General features: G+C 40.1%; 1 protein-coding gene across 1 annotated transcript in view; it reads left to right on the forward strand.

The window, feature by feature from the left end:
- The window catches only part of POLA1 (DNA polymerase alpha 1, catalytic subunit), a 299,688-nt gene that overhangs the window by 102,869 nt on the left and 172,502 nt on the right, over positions 1–24,317 (forward strand). Inside the window, exons 27-30 of the mRNA XM_047844422.1 lie at positions 13,045–13,077; positions 13,891–13,983; positions 15,524–15,729; positions 17,794–17,926. Of these exons, the coding sequence (XP_047700378.1) occupies positions 13,045–13,077; positions 13,891–13,983; positions 15,524–15,729; positions 17,794–17,926 (465 nt within the window). The remainder of the gene's footprint in view (positions 1–13,044; positions 13,078–13,890; positions 13,984–15,523; positions 15,730–17,793; positions 17,927–24,317) is intronic.

Here is a 24,317-nt window from a genome sequence, read left to right on the forward strand (position 1 = left end):
CATTTGATGTTATCAAAACCAAATTAGCAACCAAGGCAATTAATTTAATCACTTATGACTTAGTTTCTCTCAGAGAGTGTGAAGAATGTTATTTGGAAACAGAGGAACCCCTCCTCCGTAGCTCTTTTTTTTTTTTTTTTTTTTTTAACTGGACAAGTATGAGTCAGAGCTGCTCACAAATGGCCCCAAACTCTCCGTAAGAGAGGCACAACTCCTTCCCCCTCCCGGATGCCGGAGAGAGGCAGGGAAGGGACAGCTATGCCCGAGCTTGGAGGAGGCTCTTATGAAGTGAATTGATTGACGGTCAGTCTTCTGTGGAGCCTATCCCCGCCTCAAGGAGGGGAGCCACTGCCTTTGGCTGTTGTGGCTGCTCGAGAAAAGGCAAGGTGCCCCCCTCTTCTTTGACCTTGTTTGGAGGGCTGATACAATTATTTGTATTAGGTGCTAGCCACCTGTTGGGATCGGTCTCGTTAAAGGTCAGCGTGTGGTGCCTGGCTGTCTGTGGCAGCCTGCGTCACATTTGCCAGTGTCCGCTGGTTCGTGCGACACCTGCCAATTGTGACAGCACGAATGGAGATCTGAGAGCTGAAAGGGAAAGGAAGGTTCTGGAGGAGGAATGAGGAATCGAGGGACCCACGGAGCCCATTTACTGTGGTTTGGGTGCTGGTGTGCCTTGTCTCCCTTTTCCCCTGCTGTCCCTTGGTGAGCTCTGCCCTCTGTTCCGATGGGTTCTGTCTGCATCCTGACATTGCTATGATTTATTCATTTATGGCATCTCTGTTTCTTATTCATTTATGGCATTGCGTTTCTTGTGGCCAAAACTTCTCATGTCTCCTCCGTTGAGCACCTTACCTTCCGTCTGCCTCCCTGGCATCTTCATTCACGTGTCCACAGGCATAGTGCATTCATCAATTCCAAAACTGCTCTTAAGGTTCTGCTCCCCAGCCCGTTCCCCTTCCCGGATTCCCGGTCTCAGTGAGTGACAGGCACTGTCTCCCCAGTTGTTAAGCCAGGAACGTTGGTATCATACCTGACTCCTCTACCCCTTCCTCATGCCCCAAATCCAGTCAGGTGGTGAGTCCTATAGATTCCACTTCCTAAATGCCTGCGAGTCTCTCCGTGGCGACAGCTATTATGCTGTGTAAGCTTCGTTACTTCCCCCTGGACGCCACCCCCCCACCCCCGGCTGATGCGTATTCTCCACGTGTTTTATAGCCAGAGAGACTTCTTTAACTTGTCAATCTGGTGGTGGCACTCCCCAGTTTAAAGTTGTTAATGTGGCTTACAAGGCCCTTCGCAGTTGGGCCTCTCTCCTGCCTTCTCCCCACTTTCTTGAGCATTCTAGCCTTAGCCATATTTTTATTTGCTTTCTGTTACAAAAAAACCTTAAAATTGTGTAAAGTTTAATGTTGTTTAATCACCATTGAGTTTCTCTTTGTCCTTGGGATCCTCACCAACACTCTCCCCCCATCTTCCTTTGCCTCTTAGGCCCTAATAAGGAGCCCCTATTAAGGGTGTGTGTGTGTGTGTGTGTGTGTGTGTGTGTGTGTGTTTTCCCAGTCGCATATTTGGTTCTCTGCTCCGCTAGATGTTACACGCTAGACAGGGAAGACATTGTATGGGAATCATTTGCTTTTGTGTTCCATTCCACCTAGGACATGAGAAGTACTCGGTAAATACTTGGTAAGTGAATGAATCAGTTCCTTTTTGAGATTGCAAATGATGAGAAAATTACTGTGCTTCCTACAATTCATATCACATCCTTGAGCCTTGGCCACATTAGAGAGAGGCAGTACAATGACGTCCCCAAGTAAAGGTGCTTTTCTTTTTTTTAAAGTCGTAAGGAGCCAGATCTTGTATAGTCTTTGTATTGATCTGTTATCTCCGTCATATTCTGCACCTCCATCCTAAATGACTTCTAAACCTGATACCCGTTGATTTCAGAATTTCTCTGTATTCTTCCTGGAGAAAAATAGAAGCTGATGGGATAGATAGGAGGAAGACTGATGGGTATATGAGAAAACGTTATTTGATTGTTCCTTAAATATATTTATTCTAGAGGCATGCCTGAACATGTGTCTATAACACATGTGTCTCTGGAGAAGTGAACACAGTTATGTTTCCCTAAAACTAGACTATCTGTGAGAAGATTTTTTTCGTTGAAGCGGGAACCCTCCATACTTTAATCATAGGTAGCTCCTGGGATCTGTTTTCTGAACTGCTAATAAACAGGAGGGCAAAGGATAGCATTTGCTAAAATAATAAATAATAGTTTTTTCTAAGAGAGCATATGGCAAGTACAGGCAGTATCGAATCAAAATGTCGTATTTATTTTTGGTACTGAGCTAGGGAGTTGCCCCCCATCCCACGTGTTGGGTTTAAAAAGTTCTGCCTCTGACCTTCCCAGAGCAGAGAGTAATGATGAACTGTGTCATGACATCTTGTCACACACCAATCGTAAAAAGGAGCTTTCCAGAAATTAAAAATGCTTCCATGAAAATAAGGACAGTAACACCTTGGCCACCCTCTTAGCTTCAAGTTGTCCGCCGGACCACCACCTAGCTGTTCTGCCAGGATTGAGCTTTAGGCCAGGTACTAAGTAACGATAAGTGAAAACCTGGTAAATTTTCCATTTGTGGGGGCTGGGAGCACAAAGTTTTCTAGTCACATATTCCCATGACCTCACTTATAACGAAAATGTTGCAGATTCTAGAAAATGCTAATGTCCTTTTTAGCTGTAAGTATTATCTTGATTGCAGTGCTTCAGAATTGCCCAACTTCATTATCTGAGCATAGCCAGCCTGACGCCTTCTTCTCAAATAGACAATTATGATCAATTAAGCACTTTCAGGCCTTATAGAATACTTAATTTTATTAGTCAATTATTTGTGCTTTGAAAGAGTTAATGGTAGCTACCCAAGCCATTATTAGAAATTAGTATGTCCCAAAATAGAAAGGCTATTTCCTTTGTGTATGGCACTGCAGTGGAAAATGCCAAGCATAGTTTTTACTGAGTTAAAGGGTGAGGGAAGGCGGAGTGGGGGAGAAAGTTACATGTAAATCATTTAGCCATTAACCTAATGGGTGGATTTATAAATCCTATTACTATAAGCCCTTTTCATTTCCACTGAGGCCTGGTGCATGCTTGATCCCACTAATGTAAAATTCATTCCGTCTAAGTGATTACTGAAGTAAGACACTTTGAGTCAATTTTAATCAGGGTGTGTGAAACTTGCCTGAGCGCCGATGTTCACTAAAGCGCGGACATAGTTTGGCCGTGTCTTAATTAGCCTCCCAGATGAGTTATGTGAGGAGTCAATCAGGGAACCAAATCTGAGCCTTTTGACGTGTCCGTGTTTTCTTGTGAGGGAAATAACACTGGTAGGGGCTGAAAATACCCAGCTCCAAAGCGGGAGGCAAAGACCTTTGTGTAGGGGTGTTTCTAGTCTCATGGACATTATGTGAATTCTGAGAAATCTGAAAGCTCGACTCTTCCAGCTAATTGGAGCATCTTCAGCGGTACTTAAATTTAAATGAATCACAGTTTCAAATCTGATGGAATGTGGACCCTCTTCCTAGAAAAACGCATGTAAGCACGCATTCAAATTTTTCCTTATGGTTTCAAGAATGTTCACATTTCTTGACCTTAGGTTAATATCTCCTGCTCCAAGTTTCAACCTTGGTGTCTTAGGGTTTGGGTATTTTTTGGAGATGTAATATTTAAGAGTGTAGGCTCACACTTGAACTCTTGTGTCAGTGAGTAGATTTAGCTCAAGTGTGCTTTAAAGCCAGCTCTGCACACTCTCCAGGGTCCTGTGTCAGAGATAATCCCAAGTATGGCAGTAATGCACAGAAGTTCAAGTGAAGCCTAGGGGACATGAGTTTCTGAACTGGATGGAGGTTGGTGTGGAGGAGGAACAGAGAGTAAGAATGTTGTGAAAGGAAGTTTTATTTAAAGGTGAAAACAGTTTTTTAAAAGTCAAACTTTTTTTTTTTTTTAAAGTCCACAAGAGGAATAAATCTTTCAGGGCAAGAAATGAGAAGAGAAGGGAGAAGTTCACTTTCCATTTCACACAGTGCCACAGACCATAGTATTTTAAGTTTTTAAGTCAATATTAGAGCCTTGACACATTTTAGGACAGTAATTGAGAGATACTCATAAATATTATAAATATATGTGTTAGGGAGGAGAAACCTTTCAGAAAGCTTTGTTTATTCAGTGTTTTTTATATTCTTTACACATGAGCTATCGGAACGTCTAGGTTGTAAATTATGGATTTAAAAGAAAATCGGTTTATCTGGAAAGAGTTGTGTAGGAGAGTTACACTTTTAGTCAAGTTTATATTTAATGGGGCTTTATCATTGGGGTAGAAATTCATTTCTCATGAGTGAATATTTGTTTATCTAACATGCATTATGCTTGAAGGTGGGGTTAAAACGGATTCACTTTTCACTTCTTGCACGGAAAGAGCTAGCTTTTAAACAATTTTTTAAAGTTTGTTTGTTTGCTTATTTAGAGAGTGCACAAGGAGGGCAGGGGCAGAGAGAGAATCCCAAGTAGGCTCCTCTGTCAGCACAGAGCCCAACATTGGGCTGGAACCAATGAACTGTGAGATCATGACCTGTGCCGATACCTAGAGCTACACGCTCAGCCAACTTGAGCCACCCAGGAGCCCCTGAAAGAGCTAGCTTTTATAATATTTTGTAATGTTTATTCAATTTTGAGAGAGAGAGAGAGAGAGAGAGAGAGAGCCAGCACGAGTAGGGTAGGGGCAGAGAGAGAAAGAGGGAGAGACAGAATCTGAAGCAGGCTCCAGGCTCTGAGCTGTCAGCACGGAACCTGATGCGCGGCTCGAAACCGAAGACTGTGAGATCATAACCTGAGCCGAAGTTGGCTGCTTAACCATCTGAGCCATGCAAGCACCCCAAAAGAGTTAGCTTTTAAATGCATACTGTGTATGGGTTTAATTGCCACTTACTGCAACTACCTTTAGGGTCCATTTGTTGTGGAGATGGATTTATCAGTTCATTGCTTTGCTCTTCTCATGTTAGACCACCTGGGTTTGCCTCCTTTTATTAGAACATAAAAGATAAATGTTTATTGCATCCCTGTGCCAGGCATTGTGTTAGGTTTAATCGCTAAGACATAATCTCTGTTTATAATTTGCTTATAGTGTCTTACTTACCTTTGTATTAGAGCGGTGTGCTCTGGGTATACACAGAGGACTTTGAGGGCTAAATTGGACTAATAATGTACTCCTTAATTTCATTTAGTTGGGGAGGCCAGAGAGGCTTCTCTGATGGTGTGAAGTTCCTTGTAAAATAAGTAGACATTTAAGTGATAATAATACCTAATGTTTATAAGCACTTATGTACCAGGAACTGTAGAAAATAGTTTACATATGTTACATTTAATGTTCACAGTAGCCATCTTGTAGGGAAGCTGTGGTTATCATCTCCATTTTACAGTCAAGAGTCGGAGGCACAGAGAGGTTATATTGTGTGCCTGAGGTCACACAGCTTTTAAGCAGTGCTGTTAGGTTTTGAACTTATAAGTAGCCTGTATCAGTCAGCATTCTGCAGAGAAACAGAATCATTTTGATGGGGGGGGGGAGGGGTGTGGAGGGTGTGGGAGGGGAGAGTGATTGATTGATTAATTGAATGATTGATTTTAAGAAATTGGCTCATGTGATTGTAGGGGATGGCAAGACTGAACTCTCAGGGCAGGTGAGCAGGCTGGAAACCCAAACACACAGCACCTGAGTTGATGTTTCGGCTTCAGTCTGAAATCTGCAGCTTCTTCAGGGGACTTCCTTCTTTATTCTCTTAAGGCCTTGAAATTGATTGGGTGAGGTCCACCCACGTTATGGTGGGGGGTAATCTGCTTACTCAAGGTCTGCTGATTTAAATATTGGTCTCATGTAAAAACAAAACAAAAAAACAAAAACAAGAAAGCCTTCTAGACTTATGTTTGACCACATAACTGGTTATCACTGGCCTAGCCAAGTTGACACATAAAATTAACCATTACACAGCCTGACTTCTGAACCCACACTTTGGACCAGTGTGGAGAAACAGCATGTGAAAAGCATAGAAGCAAGAAAAGAGCATGGCTCGTCCATGGAACTCAAAATATTTCAGGAAGGTTGAGTTGAAGTATGCATGTGGGAAGCATTCGAAGATGAGGTCAGCTTCCAGTACATCATGAGTCTTGGGTCAAGCTAAGGGATTTGAATTTCATCGCAAAGAGTGCATTTGAAAAAGAACACTGGAAAAGTGTGAAGAATGAATTGAAAGGTCGTGAAGCTGGAGACAAGGTAGTCTGAGTGGTGAGGGCCAGAAGGAGGGAGAGCACATTGGCAGGAAGCCACCCTGGAAAGACAGAGTCTTATGTGAGACTTGTTAGTTCATTGGATTAGAAAGGAAGTCAGCCCTTTGTTTCAGTTCGAGGCTCTTGGAGGGGCCATTTCTCGTGTTTGGAGCTGGGGAGGGTTTGGAGAAGATGGATGCAGTTTAGGAATGAATGCTTGTGGGACAGACGGTGGAAAATGGGCTTGGAGAGAGAAAGTGTTACTCAACCAGGGGCAATTTTGTCCCCCAGGAGACATTTGGCAATATCTGGAGATAATTTTGGCTGTCACAGCTGGAGAGAGAGAGAGCACTTGGGCGCACGCATGCATGCTACTTACATCTAGTGGGTAGAGGCCGGGGACAGCCCCCCGTGACAAAATGTTCTCCAGCCTAAAATGTCAATCAGTAGTGCTGAGGTTGAGAAACCCTGATGTATATATGTGTATGTGTGTGTATTCTCCTGAGCAAGAGGGGGAGATATCAGCAGAGGGTGTCAAATGTTTTATATTTTGTACATATACCCACCCAGTTATGCTAAGTGCATAAAGCTATATGCAGAGAACTTGTCAGAACCTGTATATTTCTAGTTATTTTACAACCACATAGCCTTCAAAAGTAACCTAGGATATGATATATTCTTGTAATGCTGATGGTCTTTGTTGGACATATTAGTGCCTCCTTTCCCAATACTAAAGAAATGAATATGGGGGCGCCTGGGTGGCTCAGTCAGCTGAGCGTCTCACTTCGGCTCAGGTCATGATCTTACACTCCGTGAGTTTGAGCCCTGCATTGGGCTCTGTGCTGACAGCTCGGAGCCTGGAGCCTGCTTCATTCAGATGCTGTGTCTCCCTCTCTCTCTGCCCCTCCTCTGCTCATGCTCTGTCTCTGTCTCTGTCTCTGTCTCAAAAATAAATAAAAAAAAAAAAAACACTAAAAAAAATTAAAAAAAAAAAAAAAAGAAATGAATATGGTTGAAAGACAAAACAACCAGATAGAAGGAAGAGGTATTTTTACATGTCAAACTTGGATTCTAGAGTTTTACATCTGGGAGGAATCCCAGCCTCTTCATTTTAGAAATGAGGAATCTAAGATCTAGAGAGAAAACTCAGATTGTTTCTAAATCACTTAGCTATTAATTGGCAGTTTAGACCAGTACTCACATTTCAGACCCCCAACTTTTTTTTTGAGAGAGAGCGCAAGTAGGAAAGGGGCAAAGAAAGAGAGGGAGAGAGAGAACCCCAAGCACCGCTAGTGCAGAGCCTGATGTGCGGCTTGAACTCACGAGTCGCAAGATCATGACCTGAGCTGAAGTCGGACCCTTAACCAGCTGAGCCCCCCAGGTGCTCCAACCCCCAACTTTTTTCTAAACTTGTATTTGTATAATGTTTTATCTTTGCTAACCACGTTTTCAGCACAGATTTCTTATTCCCATCTACCTCAGGGACCTGGGTGGTAGTTTTAATCCCAGTTTCACAGAAGGTAAAACTCCGGTTTTAAGGTAATAAGGAAGGAACCCAGTGTGACAGGAATGTTAAGTGTTGAAGACAGAAAGTAGGGTGCTTATTAAATCCATAGCCTATGCTCCTTGAACATCTTATAGAGAAGACACACATCTAGGAATAACAGGTAAAAGGAAAATAAGAAAAAGACAGTCAAATATAATGAGGATGAAATACATGTTTGCCAAGTGGGAGAACTGAGTATCACAGAGTCCTGCTTGGAAACTGCTGAAATTGGGACTAGGAAAGCTTACATAATGGTTGGATTACCACATATCATAATATTTATATTTCTTCTACTCTTCTCTTCCCTATCCTTCAAAACCATTCATTTTGCTACCCCTCTTATGCTAATGTATTTTTTTAAAAAGCCTTTCCAGTTTATTTCTAATTTTATGTCATCAGTAACAGAAGAATCCTAAAGCCATTGAGATTTCAGTTGTCATTCTCTTCATGCATTATTTGTTTAGGATTTGACCTTTCCCAACATTTTCTTAACTTGTAAGATTTCTGTTGAGCGTCTGCAGCGTCGACCATCATCTGTCATCAAAGTGGGTTTCTTGTTAGTAGATATCACTGTGATGGACCTGTGCTTTTGGAAAAGGAGCTTGAAACTTTGTTTTTAACTGTGGAAAAGTGGTGTTTTCTTGCTCCTCTATAGCATTAATAAGCACAGTGTTAGTCTGTAATAGCATCTGAAACCATTTTGTAACCTTTAAATGCATTGCCAGACACACGTGTTCCGTCCTGGCAGAAAGTAAGGAGCCCAGCTTTATCCTGACCCTGTTAGGGGAACCTGTAAATACACACGTCAGTAGTAGTTGGGCTTAGGGTTGCTGCTGCTGTTAAACCCGGCATCATAAACCTGCTCTTTCTGCTTAGTAAACCACATCGTGGGTGTATTCCTGAATACATTATTTTTTTTTTTGAGAAGTTTTTTAAAATACACTTTACATTTCCTTTTAGTCCCCACCACCCTCCACCAGCCTTCAGAGGCTCAGATTGGGGTTAAAATACTTTTTCGTATTATTTTAATTATTGCTCTCCCCACCCCCAGCCCCACTCCTTTCCTGTTTCCCCCTCCTCTTTTCCCCTAACGGCACTGTTCTGCAAAGCCTGCAATGATTGATATGATGGCAGTGCTGTCATTCTTTTTAACCAAAAAAAAGTCATTTTTGTTCTAGTTATTTTAATAGAGTCCCATTAAAGATGTATTGCTGACTGAAATATCGGCATGAAGGGCTCTCACTGAGCTGAGCCCAGGAATTAAGAAGTCAGGAAATCGGCTGCTGCATTGCAAGAGAGCCTTGTGTGACACCGAATCTCCTGATTGGGGAGATCATTACTGCTATTATGACTCGACTTGCGTAGGAATTTTAAATTCCATCTGAATGTCAGTAATAACCCTCTTAGCAAATTATCCTGAATAAAATCACGAAGGCATTTTATATAATAGGTGTTGAATTACTGGATAGATTTGCTAATTAAATACTCTTTGTTCTGCTGCAGTTGACATTACAGGGTAAGATCTTGAACAATTATTCTCAACAGCTGTACTTTGTTAAGGGAAAAATTAACCACAAAGTTTATTTTTTTACACTTGAAGTTGGCAGATTTTTGAAATGTGCTTGAAAAAATTCCATCATCCAATTGGTAATGAGTAGATAAATATGCAGGTGTTGCTGTGAAATCAGATAACTGCAGACTGCCTTATTAATGAATTTAGCAAGCCTTTATAGCCCTGTTTCCTAGCTGTTGGCACTTAGAAAATGATTTTCTGTCAGAACGGGGAGCTTTAATATTAGGCTTGTCAATTTGAAGTGAACTTACGAACGGACATCTTATAATCACTGTACCTTGTGTCCAGTAGACTTTTCTTGATACTTGTGGCTTCTTTTAGAAATGAATTTCCTTAATGGGGGAAATACCCGTGATGTATACAAATTTTTGACTGTTGGCTTCCCGAACATTCATGTGGTATGGGCTTTTTAACAAGGCAATGAAACATGCTGAAAAGAAAATGAGATGTAAGGTCCTTTTTCTAGATCAAGCTGTTGCCTATTTCTGTTACTTTGGGTAAGATGGTAGAGCCTAATTTTACTCAACTGTAAAATGGGATTAATAATACTGCCCACTCCTTAGGATTAGTCATTCAGCATTTTACAAATATTCATTAATAGCCACTGTGCACCAGGACCTCTACTAGATACTAAGAGTTTGGTAGCCCACAGGGCACCTAACAGCTGAGCCCTCCCAGTGAACAGTTTGAATCAAGGGTGGCTTTCTGGTCATCCTCGTTAGCGCTTGGGCAAGCATAAGTCTGGACAGGGCACTTTGGTACCCACCACCCAGAAGTGCTTAGTGAAGAAGCATGAAAAGTCAGGCTCAGCCTGGTTGCGGGTCTCCTATTGAATGGACTGAAGAGTTGATGAGCTGTGGTTAAGGACCTGGAGCCTGAGATGGAGCTCAGGTCCACTGAACCTGAGTTCTTTTTTAGCATCTCTTTATGTGTAGATGAATAATCTCTAAGATAAAGTATCAGGGTGAAAACAAAGCAGTTACGGTATAGTCTTTATATTTGGCTTAGTTTTCTTTCTTTTTTTTTTTATTTTTTATTTTTTTACGCTTATTTATTTTTGAGAGAGGGAGAGAGAGCATGAGTGGGGGAGGGACAGAGAAAGAGGGAGACACAGAATCGGAAGCAGGCTCCAGGCTCTGAGCGCTCAGCTCAGAGCCCGATGCGGGGCTTGAACTCACAGACTGTGAGATCATGACCTGAGCCGAAGTCGGACGCCTAACCGAGGGAGCCACCCAGGCGCCCCTTTTGCTTAGTTTTCTACCATTTTTTGTACAAAAGATCCAACAAGAGGTTTCTGCCACCAAAGAGAAAATTGTTTTGGTAGCAGCCCTCAGATTGTGCTTGGAAATGGTTGAGAGTTGGTGGCAGGAGAGAATAGAGGCGGTTGATGGAGGATGAAGGTTGCCACTACACGTTGAAGGTACGCTCAAGGACAACATAGTAGGTTTCGTTCATGGTGTGAACGAAGAGTAGAGGAAATTGCTTACCACTTATGTGGAGTTTCAGTGAAAGGTTGACGGATGGTGTCTGTGGTATTTTTACTTAGGTACTGGTTACCGTATAGAGCTGTCCCTTGTGATGAGGAATGCTAAGCTTAGTGTGGTGGGAGGGGCAGAGGGTGAAGAGAACTTGTGATGAGCAGTTCTGTCCTCACGATGATTAAGTTGGTTGATCTCGTTATTGCCCTCTTCCCAAAGGAATTGTCATATATTCTCCCACAATGCATTTCTCTGCAATTTAAATGTTTAAAAAAGAAGGTGAAGTGGAGGAGTGTGAATGTTTTTTAGGAGTTAACTGAATTTCAGAAAAGTAATTGGGATTACTATGAGAACTGTCAGTCAGCCAGCACACAGTTTTTTGAGTACCTGTTACATGTGAAGCCTGGAGTTAGGCACACACATGTGCTCTGGCCTCCAGGAGCTTGTGGACTAGTTAGGGAGGGGACAAACTGTCAACTAAAAACTTTTCAGAAGGGCATTATCATGATTATCTTAGGCCAGTGGTCCTTAGCCTGGCCTGCAACATAAATACCTGAAGAGCTTTTTCCAGAACATTGTGAGGGCCATGTATTGGTGTTTGTCTGTTTGTTTTTATGGCTCCCCAGGTGATTCCACCGTACAGCCAGTGTTAAAACCATCGATTAGGGGTGCCCGGGTGACTCAGTCAGTTAAGGGCTCAACTTCAGCTCAGGTCATGGTCTCATGTTTTGTGAGTTCAAGCCCCACGTTGAGCTCTGTGGTGACAGTGTGGAGCCTGCTGGGGATTCTCTCTCTTCCTCTCTCTTTGCTTCTCCCCCATTTGCTCTCTCAAACGTAAATAAACGTTTAAAAAAAGAAAACCTTGATTAGCCTGATCCATATTCACCACCACCCACCACCCCCAGGACAGAGGAAGGGCTTTCTTCCCTAAGAACAAAGGACAGTGAATGCCTGAGCAAAATTAGACTGTAATAAAGGGGAGGAAGCAGTGGAAATGGAAAGTCAGGGGTAGATGTGAAAGATAATTCTAAGTTCAGGGTTTATAGGGCTCTGTAATACATGTTTCCAGTTTGCAGCTATATGGGCCAATGGACAGAACTATCTACAGATATTATGTAGATGTTTGTCTTTATTCATTGAATACTTACTGAGCCCTGCCTCTGGCCCGGGCACTGTGCTAACTCCAGAGAATATGTGAAGGTCTACTCTCTGTCTTTAAGAAATTTACAATCGAGGGGCGCCTGGGTGGCGCAGTCGGTTAAGCGTCCGACTTCAGCCAGGTCACGATCTCATGGTCCGTGAGTTCGAGCCCCGCGTCAGGCTCTGGGCTGATGGCTCAGAGCCTGGAGCCTGTTTCCGATTCTGTGTCTCCCTCTCTCTCTGCCCCTCCCCCGTTCATGCTTGTCTCTCTCTGTCCCAAAAATAAATAAACGTTGAAAAAAAATTAAAAAAAAAAAAAGAAATTTACAGTCGAGAGAAGAAATTTAAATCTACTGTGTATATATCTTTTTCACTTTTTTTTTCATTTTGTAAGGTTATTTATTTATTTTGAGAGTGAGAGAGAGCATGATTAGAGGAGGGGCACATAGAGAATCCCAAGCAAGCTCCATGCCTCCAGTGCCGAGCCCAACATGGGGCTTGATCTCACAACCGTGAGATCATGACCCAAGCAAAAATCAAGAGTCTGGATGCTTAACCAACTGAGCCACCCAGGCTCCCCCCCCTTTTTTCCCACTAATTTTTAACATTCTGGGTAAGAATTGCCAGATTTGAAATGCTCTGTGAGGCTTTTTTTTTTTTTAAGCCACATAGTTATATTTAAATATTAATAATGAGAATTAGTTTACCTCTTTGCCTTATCATAATGGGATGTTTTTATTACACGTGTTTATTAAAGATAGAACTTAAGCAGATTTTTACAGTAGATCTACTTACATATCTCTGGCTGTGAATCAGCATAGAGGCCACCTTACTTTTAGATTATGTTGATGTTACTGTTATTTTGAGGGTTGTGGTTGGAAAACCATCAAGAGCTTTAAAATGTATGACCAGTCATTGGGATATTTATCTCTGTGTACTTATGTTTATGGTTTTGTAACTATGTTATGTACTAATCTTGACTTTTTATTTCATTTAGATTTTGATGCATACAAAAGAGATGGTGCAGAAGGTAATGCTGAGCATTTTCATCATACAATGACTCTTAAATATCATACCTGGTGACGTTTTTGTATTCAAGGAAAATTGTAACCCAAACAGACTGGAAATGGCTTCTTAGGATGCCTAGTTTACGTTTATAATCCCTGCTAATGGATTATAGCTTTTTTCTTTTACTAACACTGATATGATCTAGGCGCTGCTTGAAGCCTATATGTGAGTGTTTCAAGCAAATTAGTAACAGTGCTAATTAGAGTTTACTTCCAGGCCTTTATACTGTATGTGCTGTAGTGTTGTTTGTTATGATTGATTTTTTTTTGGCACTCTTCATATTCTCCTAAATACTGTTTGAAACTGTTACAGATTTCATATGGATTTGTGCCCCTGCATTCTAAAAACCCATTATGTTTCTGCTTTATAAATTGCGGTGACCACTAAGCTCATGATACAGTGGATAGATATAGACACCCCCCTTCCTAGTCTCTTATCCTCCTTTATATTATTCAGTTCCACAGTTTGTTTCAGTTGAAACTAGACATTTCCCCTGCCACTCTACTGTCTTAAGAAAATTAGGTAGACTTTCTTAATGTGATAGTGGCTTTCCTTTCTAGTTTATTGGTTTATGGGTTTATTGGTTTATTGATTGTACTCAATATGGACAAGATATGGACAATATGGACATATTGACAATATGGACAAGAATAAACATAAGCTTTTGAAAAATCAGTGGAACGTGTAATTTCTGTAGTATGGGTAATCTTGAGTTTTGTTTATGCTGATCACTGTGTTTTTGTTGTTAACTTTTATAATTTTTGCTTTTTATTAGATGAATCTTGAAGTTATTTATGGAGATACAGATTCAATTATGATAAACACCAATAGCACCAATCTGGAAGAAGTGTATAAATTGGGAAACAAGGTGATGTAATTTGACAAAATTATCTGTTTTACCTACTTTAGTGAATTCTCTTTTAACATGGAACATGTATATGTACACATGTGCTTCAGAAAATAATAAATGTAGTGCTTCTCAGCTCCTCATCTTCTTATTTTTCTTAGCTTCTAATCCAGTTGTTTGTATTAAGGGTAAAATTCAAAGGAGGATGTTTTTTCCTTAAATGATAAATACATTTTTGCTTTGAAGAGAGTCTGAGATGTTTTCATCTTGTTTCTAAGGCTGGTGGCTGTGGTGTTCTTGTCACACCTTCGTGATGTTGGACTTAGGCCTGGCTACAGTGATATCTCTGGGTCTTGCAAGAGGGAGGCACACTGCTTCACACCCTATGTCTACTTTCTGATAAAAGGAGAAAGCAAAAAAAAAAGTTTTTAATGTAAATTTAAAATATGGTCATGTTTATACTTATCGCATTATCATGCATGAGGAGAAACATCTCTAATAGCGTTCAGGTGGATTTTATACACTGACAGATATGGAGAAATACCTGCCTACATACATACATACATGTACACACGTTATAATTTTTACAGGAGTACTTAAAATATATTTGAAAAGGCAAGTGGACGTTTGAAAGTAATCATTTGTTGCCCCCTTATTGCAGTCAAGGTTTCTTGAGTACTTGCTATGTTAAGATATTGTCCCCGTAACCTGGAACTAAAATATCATCTTCCAGAGTAAGAACTTCCTGCCTTTCTCCATTAATAGGTGTGAAGTTTGGCCTATAGCATTCACCTGAGAGCAAGCGACACGTACTGTCCTCATGTTGCACTTCAAAAAGCTGTGTATTTTCCCTGGGTGATTGGCTGTGCCTTGATCCTATCAATAAAGAGCAGGTCATGTTTTGTTTAACATACAGGTACAGGGAGATCTTAGACGTTATTTTCATAGTCAAAAGTTTTACTTGTTTCTGGCCACGTATCTACTTGTTAAACTATCTTTCTAATTTAGTAGTTTGAAGGTAAGTAAGAATGAATTTAGTTTTTATTTTTTATTATCTTTCTTAATGTTTATTTAGTTTTGAGAGAGACAAAGCATGAGCGGGGGAGGGGCAGAGAGAGAGAGAGAGGGAGACACGGAATCCGAAGTGGGCTCCAGGCTCCGAGCTGTTAGCACAGAGCCTGACACGGGGCTCGAATCCACGGACCGTGAAATCATATGAGCCGAAGTCGAATGCTTAACCGACTGAGCCACTGAAGCACCTCTGACTTTCGTTTTTAGATTCAAGAAGACTATTTCATAGTTTTCATAAATTTCCTGTGGCAGACCCAGCTAATTCTGTCCTTTGGTTGAGTGGGATGATATATTTATGTTATGGTGTATTTTTTTAAATCTGTTTTTGTCCCTGTGCTCTTTGAATGGTTTTGCATCATACTCAACATAATACTGTGTTCTGTATCACCTGAGTGATAATCTGTTTAGATTAACTCTTGGGAATTTGTAGCATGTTCATCTCCCTAGTGGATGTTTGAGAAGCTAGTATTAATGGTTGAAATTTTCACAGGTAAAAAGTGAAGTGAATAAGTTGTACAGATTGCTTGAAATAGACATCGATGGTGTTTTCAAGTCTCTGCTACTGCTGAAGAAAAAGAAATACGCCGCTCTGGTTGTTGAGCCAACGTCGGATGGGAATTACATCACCAAACAGGAGCTAAAAGGATTAGATATAGTTAGAAGAGATTGGTGTGATCTTGCTAAAGAAACTGGAAAGTGAGTTCGGCTTTCATGTGTGCTTTTGTTGTTTGTCTTTAAAAACTTCACATAGTGATGACATGGACAAGATGTATGATTCTGCCAAGCGCAAGGACCCAACTTCTTTTTTACGTATTAATGCTCCTCACTTATTGGGAGTGGAATTTTCCAGGTAGATGAAAACTTAGAAGAAGCCAAATTCACTCAGTGAGAGATACTTGCTGTAAGATACATCTTAGGAGTTGTGACTCATGATGAGGGTAAACCTTCACATAGTAGCTCCCTACAGAGTTGGTTTCATTGGTGTTGGCTTGTCTCTGTTTTGTTTTGCTTTCCTATTCTTACTAGAAAGTGCCTTGTGTTGTGTTCCTGAATCATCATAGAACCTCTTTAGGAGGTCTTTAGGAGGAACATAGTTGTTAAGGTGTCCCCATGTTTTGACTTAAATATTCTGGGATTCAAAGTGCACCATGGAGTGAGACTTTGTTCCCAACTGTATCTTTTGTGTATAAAGATTCTTAGGAATATCTAGAAAAAAATTCCTATCAGGTTAATTTAAGAGCTGGGTCTCAAATACCCTACGTACCTCAGAAATAATAAATGTCATGGCTGACCCCCTAGCTTTGCATCTGAGACTGGAAATGGTGATACTAAGGCCTGTTTTTCTTTTTTTTTGAGAGAGAGAGAGAGAGAGAGCGCGCGTGCATACATGAACGAGGAGGGGCAGAGGGAGAGGGAGAGAGAGACTCTTAAGCAGGTTCCATGCCAAGCACAGAGCCTGACATGGAGCTTGATTTCATAACCATGAGACCATGACCTGAGCCAAAATCATGAGTCAGACGTTTAACCAAGTGAGCCACCCAGGCTCCCCAAGACCTCTTTTTTTTTTTTTAAAGAGTCACATTAATTTATAAAGCACCCATTTAAAAAAACCTGTATCTATATGTATTTAATGTACCATCTTTCTAGATATTCCTGTTTTGTGAACCTGCCCAATTCTGAAAATAGAACTTTTTACTTTAAAGCAAAATTTTAAATTAATCTTAATATTGCTGAATATTCACACTTTTTACTTGTTTTCCAGTCTCCCTCTTGCTTTCCACATTGGGAGATTGAGCAGTTGTTGCTTCTGCAAAACCACTCTTGATTAGGCAAAGTTGATCATCGGAGTATAGGTCACTGTTAGCCTTTTATGAAATGAAGTTTGAAATGCTTCATTGCCCCCAAATGTACCCAAAGATGAAACTACTTTGTATAGACTGTCGATTAGAGTGTTCTCTTCAGCTTTGTGTTTTCTAAGAAAAGATGCATCATAATAGAAGTAAATTTCTCTGAGTTAGAAATGTATTAGTAATTAAAGCTATACAAATGTTTTTGTCAGGATTCTTTTTCTGACAAATTATAATGCAGCTGTCAAAGCCTTGCTCTGCATTTTCTCAGAAATGGATAAAATATTGGCTTCCTTACTCCTTTTCTGTTTCTTTTTTCCTTTTTTTTTTTTTTTTGAGGGGGTCTGGTAGAATAATAGGAAGTTTTTCAGCGATAGCATAAGGTTGGAGAACACTGAGCAATATAATGAAGCCAAAGAAAGAAAAGTTTGAAATCTTTGGTTTTTTAAAAAATTTTGCGTAAAGAGCAACCTATTTCTGCTTACCCAGTTAATGGTCATCTCAGCTTGGTGATACCAGAAATAATATCTTGCTACTTTATGGGGAAAGTCCAATTTTTTCTTTTAAAATTTTAGCCTGTGAGCAGAATATAACTGCTTGTGAATTTTGTAGCTGCATAAATGCACTTGTGGATGGAACACATACCTTAGTGCACATTTTGTGTGAAGCATTAGCTGCTGAATGAAAAAGGGTCTGTATGTTTAAGGGCAAACCTGACGTTCCAAGGTTGGTAAACCTTTCGGAGAGTTCATGTAAAAAAACAAATAGTAACGGCCTTTTGGACATTAACGCTCATGTTAGCTTTTAGTACAGCTCTTGTCCACATGTAAATCTAATGGCATTTATCTTCCTTTTCTCTCCTTTATTAATAAAGTATAATATTAAAAAAATGAATCCTTCTCTTTTTTTGCAGCTTTGTCCTTGGTCAGATTCTTTCTGATCAAAGCCGAGACACTATAGTGGAAAACATTCAGAAGAGGTTAATAGAAATTGGAGAGAATGTGCTAAATGGCAGCGTCCCAGTGAGCCAGTTTGAAATTAACAAGGTAAATGTAGCATTTATTGCTGAGCCCAGCTGCTGCCATGTGTTTTTCGCCTCCTTCAGATAGTTGAAGAACCACCTCATCCTTGCAATCGAAATAAATTCTAGCTGGTGATGAAAGCCGCTTAACAACTATCTCCCCAATGGAGCATTAGCATACCGCTTCCTCTTCCAGCTGCTGGCACTGCCCTGTCTCCATCTTTTACTTGGTGGAAGCCTTGTTTCCAGAGATTGTGTAGAGTGACCTAGTTGATGTTTAGGGAACTAGCGAGTATTACCTTCTCCATGGTCCTCGTCCTCATCTATACTTGTTTGCAGAGGACAGCCTGTAAGCTTAGAGACAGAGACAAGAGTGTGTGTGTATGTGTGACTTTCACAGAAGGGGATCCTTAGAGGTATTGTAATGAGAGGGCTTTTGTGGGACATAGTTATTTAGAATTAAGATGGCGATAGCATTTTTTGTATAGCCAGAGCACTTGTGCTTTTATTTTCTTTTTAAACTATGTAATTTAGACTCTGTGGACAGTTTGAGTTGTTGAAAATAGGGAATATTTTTTTCTTACCTAATTTGAAAAATAAAACCTTGGTTTCCAAAGTGCTGTGTAATATAAGATGTTAGTTTGCACGGGGCGCCTGGGTGGCGCAGTCGGTTAAGCGTCTGACTTCAGCCAGGTCACGATCTCGCGGTCCATGAGTTCGAGCCCCGCGTCAGGCTCTGGGCTGATGGCTCAGAGCCTGGAGCCTGTTTCCGATTCTGTGTCTCCCTCTCTCTCTGCCCCTCCCCCATTCATGCTCTGTCTCTCTCTGTCCCAAAAATAAATAAACGTTGAAAAAAAAAATTAAAAAAAAAAAATGTTAGTTTGCAGATCTCCTTTTTTTCCTCCATTTGAAGAGTACCCTTACATATACAGAAGCTAATTCTGCAAATACCATTTTATCCATTCTGTGATAGATTATGTTGTCAGAGCTGATAGAAAAAAAGAATTTTAATGAAAAAGAATTTGATGATGATATAAAATGGAAGAGTTAAGAGTTAAAACTCTAATGATACCTTCATGATACCTTATGTTAAGGTGATGCCTGTCATTTTTGCACATTTTCTTACTCTTGGAAACGTACTTTTACATTGAAGTGATTACAATACATATTATTTGGAAATGTGTTTTTGTTTACATTTTATTTATTTTTGAGAAAGGGAGAGAGAGCACAGGTGGGGGAAGGGCAGAGAGAGAGGGAGACACAGAATCGGAAGCAGGCTCCAGGCTCTGAGCTGTCAGCGCACAGAGCCTGACATGGGGCTCCAACTCAGAACTGTGAGATCATGACCTGAGCTGAAGTCGGACGCTTAACCACCTGAGCCACCCCAGCACCGCAAGGAAATGTGTTTTTATTTAACATAAACAGATTTTGCCACATTTCTATGTTATCTTAAAAATGATCATGTTAATTTTGTATTTCACTGATACATCTTTATTTAAAAATTTTGTCTGATTATTTACATTAGTTTTGATATTATAAATAACCAGATTGAACATCTTTCCTTCTTTATCTTTTTGCTTCTGAATGAATTATATTCTTAGTTTAGGTTCCTTGGCGTGAAATATTTGAGTCAAAAGATAGGACTATCTGGAGCACCTGGGTGGCTCAGTTGGTTGAGCATCTGACTCTTGATTTCGGCTCAGCTCGTGATCCCTGGGGCGTGGGATTGAGCCCTGTATGTCATTCTCTTTGCTGAGCATGGAGCCTGCTTTGGATTCTCTCTCTCTCTCTCTCTCTCTCTCTCTCTCTCTCTCTCTCTCTCTCTTCCTCTACCCCTTCCTCTCTGCTTCTGCCTGCTCTCTCTTTCTGAAAATAAAAAAATACAGGAATATCTGTACAGCTCTTGCCACATTGCTTTGTAAAAGGGTGATAACCAATTGATTAAATAAAATGTGTGTGCCAGTGTCACACAGATTTCCTTGTATTGGTAGTAGTTCATTGGTGATAATATCATTGATAACATTTAAATAAAATAATGCTGTCACTGTGATATGAAAGTGTCTCACTTTTGGATTTAATTTGCATTTGTTGGTTTTTAGAGAAGATGAGTATTTGCTATGCATATCCTTAGGATTAGTATTTGTTTTTAGATAAGCCATTTGTTCCTTACACCTTAACTGTGATGTCTTTAATGTCACAAAAAAAGAGACACTCTTTTATATACAGAAGCACAAACAACTAGAAGTAAATATTAGAAGAGGACGTGTGCTTTGGCACTAGCTCTTCACTTTAAGTGATGCCATGTTCACCTGTTGGCATGGCTTTACTTGTGACATCTAAACACTGATTTCCTTTCAGATTTTGTTTGGTCTGTCTCAGAAATTTGCGTGAGGAAGAGTTAAAACTGCAGTCTTCCCTTGATCACTTTTTGCATCACTTCCGCAGGTTGTATCCCTGACACTGTCTACCTTCTTAGAAACGTGGGCCTTGTATTCCAAGGAGTTCCCGGCAGGAGTTTGGAAGGCTGAATCCAAACATGACCATATTACAGGCACAATAACACTGAGCACGTGTCCCCTAGGCCATTGCACCCCCGCTGTCATCTTCTCATATGAACAATGACAGTGTTACTAGTATGCCAAGAAACTGAAGTCATAGGCACACTGGCAGTGTCCAAGTTCTGATGAGCAGTCTATAGTCTTGTGATTTTTAAGTTTTTACTATTGAAATTGTTAAACTTAAAAGTGGAGAGTAGTATTATGAGTCCCTATGTATCCATCATTTAGCTGCAATAATTGTCAATTTACAGGGACATTATTATTAACCACAGTAATAGTAATAGTGTGATCAGGACTGTGCATTCATTTTTCTGTGGCAGAACTAAAATTCTAAGTCACTGTCTTTATAATCTCCATTTTACTTGACATAGTGGCTGGCAAGTAACAGTTGTCCAGTGAATATTAAAAGAATTTGGTTGCTTTTTTTTTAAATTTTTTAACGTTTATTTATTATTGAGAGACAGAGCATGAATATGGGAGGGGCAGAGAGAGGGGGAGACACAGAATCTGAAGCAAACTCCAGGCTCTGAGCTGCCAGCACAGAGCCCGATGCGGGGCTTGAACTCCCAAACTTCGAGATCATGACCTGAGCTGAAGTCGGACACCCAACCGACTGGGTCACCCAGGCGCCCCTTCAGTTGCTTTCTTAATCTTCCATTCATCAAACATGCACTACCTCTTATAAGCACAATGCTAGATTCGGGAATATAAAATTGAATGAGCAAGGCAAGGTCCATGTTTTCAAGATGGTAATAGTCTGTCAAAGATATATTTACTGTCCCATATTTTTATACCTTTTTAAAAATAAAACGGATTTCTGCAGTGGTGATTCAAGCGCAATCAATTCTTTTTTTTCCTTTGTTTTTTTTATTTTTTTTTTAATTTTTAAAATTATATTTTTTTCATTTACATCCAAATTAGTTAGCATATAGTGCAACAGTGATTTCAGGAGTAGATTCCTTAATGCCCCTTACCCATTGAGCCCATCCCCCCTCCCACAACCCCTCCAGCAACCCTCTGTTTGTTCTCCATATTTAAGAGTCTCTTATGTTTTGTCCACCTCCCTATTTTTATATTATTTTTACTTCCCTTCCCTTATGTTTATCTGTTCTGTGTCTTTAAGTCCTCATATGAGTGAAGTCGTATATTTGTCTTTCTCTGACTGACTAATTTCGCTTAGCCTAATACCCTCTAGTTGCATGCACGTACCGTAGTATATGTATACCACATCTTCTTTATCCATTCATCCGTCAATGGACATTTGGGCTCTTTCCATACTTTGGCTATTGTGGATAGTGCTGCTCTAAACATGGGGGTGCATGTGTCCCTTCGAAACAGCATACCTGTATCCCGTGGATAAATGCCTAGTAGTGCCATTGCTGGGTCGTAGGGTAGTTCTGGTTTTCATTTTTTGAGGAATGTCCACACTGTTTTCCAGAGCGGCTGCACCAAGCACAGTAAATTCTGATGAAAGGCCTATCTGTGTCATAATTTTTCCTCAGTCTTGTTTACAGCAAGCTATTTATATGTCAGAGGTGATGTGTCTTGATCTCTCTGAATACTTACACTAAACATAAACAAGTTTTAAAGAAAACTTGTGAGCAGTTCACTTTTTATGTTTTATCACTTTCAAAGGAGAGTGGAGCAGAACAGTCTATGTGACTGGTTGTGGATGATTTTATGACAGGATATCTGTTTATCTGTAGATACCGATATTTTTGTGAACTTGGGAGGGATTGAAAATAGGAGACTAGCCTTGGGTGGAGGAGTAAAGTGGTGAGATTTACCTTTGTAGAGATTTTAGCCCTTGTTGTTGAAAGCAACGGAAAAACACTGGGTGTGATTTTCTGAATTACTGCAATCTTAGCTTAAATATATTTTATAAAGTAACACAAAGTACTTCACAGCTGATTTGTATAGCCCTAGCTAACTTGAGCCTAAACCACCAGGAAACATTTTTTTTAAATCAAGCCTTCGAAAACTAGCTTGTAAAATCCCCAAATAGCCTCAATCTAATAATTGGAAAGTATGTCAGATGAAATTCAGAATTTCTTAACATTGCTCTGATGTATAGTCAGTTGAAGAAGATAATGGTTTTTTTTTTAAGTAGAGTTATATTGATTAAGATTTCTGCGCAGCATTACCCATCCAAGTCAATCAAGACTCCACATAATGCAGGTTGGAGGAGATTCAAATACGTGGAGCATTTCCTAGGCACTCTCTGGCCCTGAGTGTATGATTTACAAAGTGGACATGACATGGGTGTGTGCCGCCCTTTGGAGAACCTGCTTTATTCCTACTACAGCATTTCTCAGAGTTCCTGCCCTCAGGACACTTGCACAGTCTTAAAATATTGAGGGCGGCAAGAGATTTTATGTGTGGTCTATATTAATATTTACTGTTAGAAATGAAAACTGAGAAGTTTTAAAAACATTTATTTGTTTAGAAATAGCAATAAGCCCAGTATGTGATTCAAAAATAACATTTTTCCTTGAAATAACTATGTATTTCAAAACAAAGAAAAATTAGCCAGAGGAGTGGCATCAGTTTACAATTTTGCATATCTCTTCAGTGTCTAGTTTGGTAGAAGACATCTGGATTCTCATATCCACTTGAATGTCCAGTCTTGTCGTGTGTGGTTTTGGTTGAAGTATAGGAAGAAAATCCATTTTCACACAAATATGTAGTTGGAAAAAGGAGAAATATTTCACTACTTTTTTCAGATAGTTGTAATATATATTCTCCTTTGATTCTACACCACTATTATCTAAATGGTATTTAAAAACTTTTTTTTCATATTTTATTTGAGAGAGAGAATCCCAAGCGGGCCCTGCACTGTCAGCACAGAGCCTGATGCAGGGCTCGAACTCACGAACTGTGAGATCATGACCTGAGCCAAAATCAAGAGTCAGATGCTTAACCAGCTGAGCCACCCAGTCTCACCTAAGTGGTATTTTCTTAAAGGCTATTTGTAATGGGGAAATCTGAAACCTTATCAGTGAACTTTTCATAATCTCACATTAAAATCTGTTGGTCTGTGTTGTACTTGGAATAGATACTTTACTCATGCAAAGCATTATGCATTGGCCATTTATGAAATGATAGTTCTGGCAGTTGTACAGACCTTCCAAATATTGAATGCATTTTATTGTAGATTATTCAAAATCACATTTTAAAATATTTCCTGCTATTAGCATTAGTAAAGTCTTTAAGGATAGAAAAGCTGTCAAGCTCACACACACGCAACGAGTTTTCCAGAATTCTAATTTGTGCTTAAAAGTTTGAATTTTACCTTAGGCAGTACGTATTGCCACTTGTTTGTCTTCAGGTTGCAGGTTCACTCCGTTTTTTTTGAGAAATTGTCTGCTGCAGACCCAAGTTAGAACAGTAGTAGTTGGCTCATCATTCTTGTAAGGAAAAACTGTGTTCTATGAAAAAGGCAGCTAGTTTGGCTTGCAAGTCTGAACATTTGCACAAGTGCTTTCTGTCGAGTAAGCTTCATTCTTTAGTATACAGTAGACATGGCTTATGTGTAATTCTTATCTTGTCACACAAAATATTAGCCTTGTATTCAGGGTCAGGAGCTGAAAAATCTAAAACTTTTTGCTGTTTCATAAAGGACATTCATTTTTAAAATTTTTTATTTTAGAGAGAGAGTGCGTGTGTGAATGGGGTGGGGGGGGGAGAGAGAGAGCGAGCGCACAAGCAAGAATCTCAACCAGGTTCCACGTTCAGCACGGAGCCTGACACGGGGCTCAGTCCCATGACCCTGGGATCGTGACCCATGCAGAAATCAAGAGTTGGACCCTCAACCAACTGAACGACCCAGGCACCCCATTAAGGACATTCTCACGTGAA

This window comes from Prionailurus viverrinus, chromosome X (assembly GCF_022837055.1).
Source record: "Prionailurus viverrinus isolate Anna chromosome X, UM_Priviv_1.0, whole genome shotgun sequence".
Classification (NCBI taxonomy): Eukaryota; Metazoa; Chordata; class Mammalia; order Carnivora; family Felidae; genus Prionailurus; species Prionailurus viverrinus.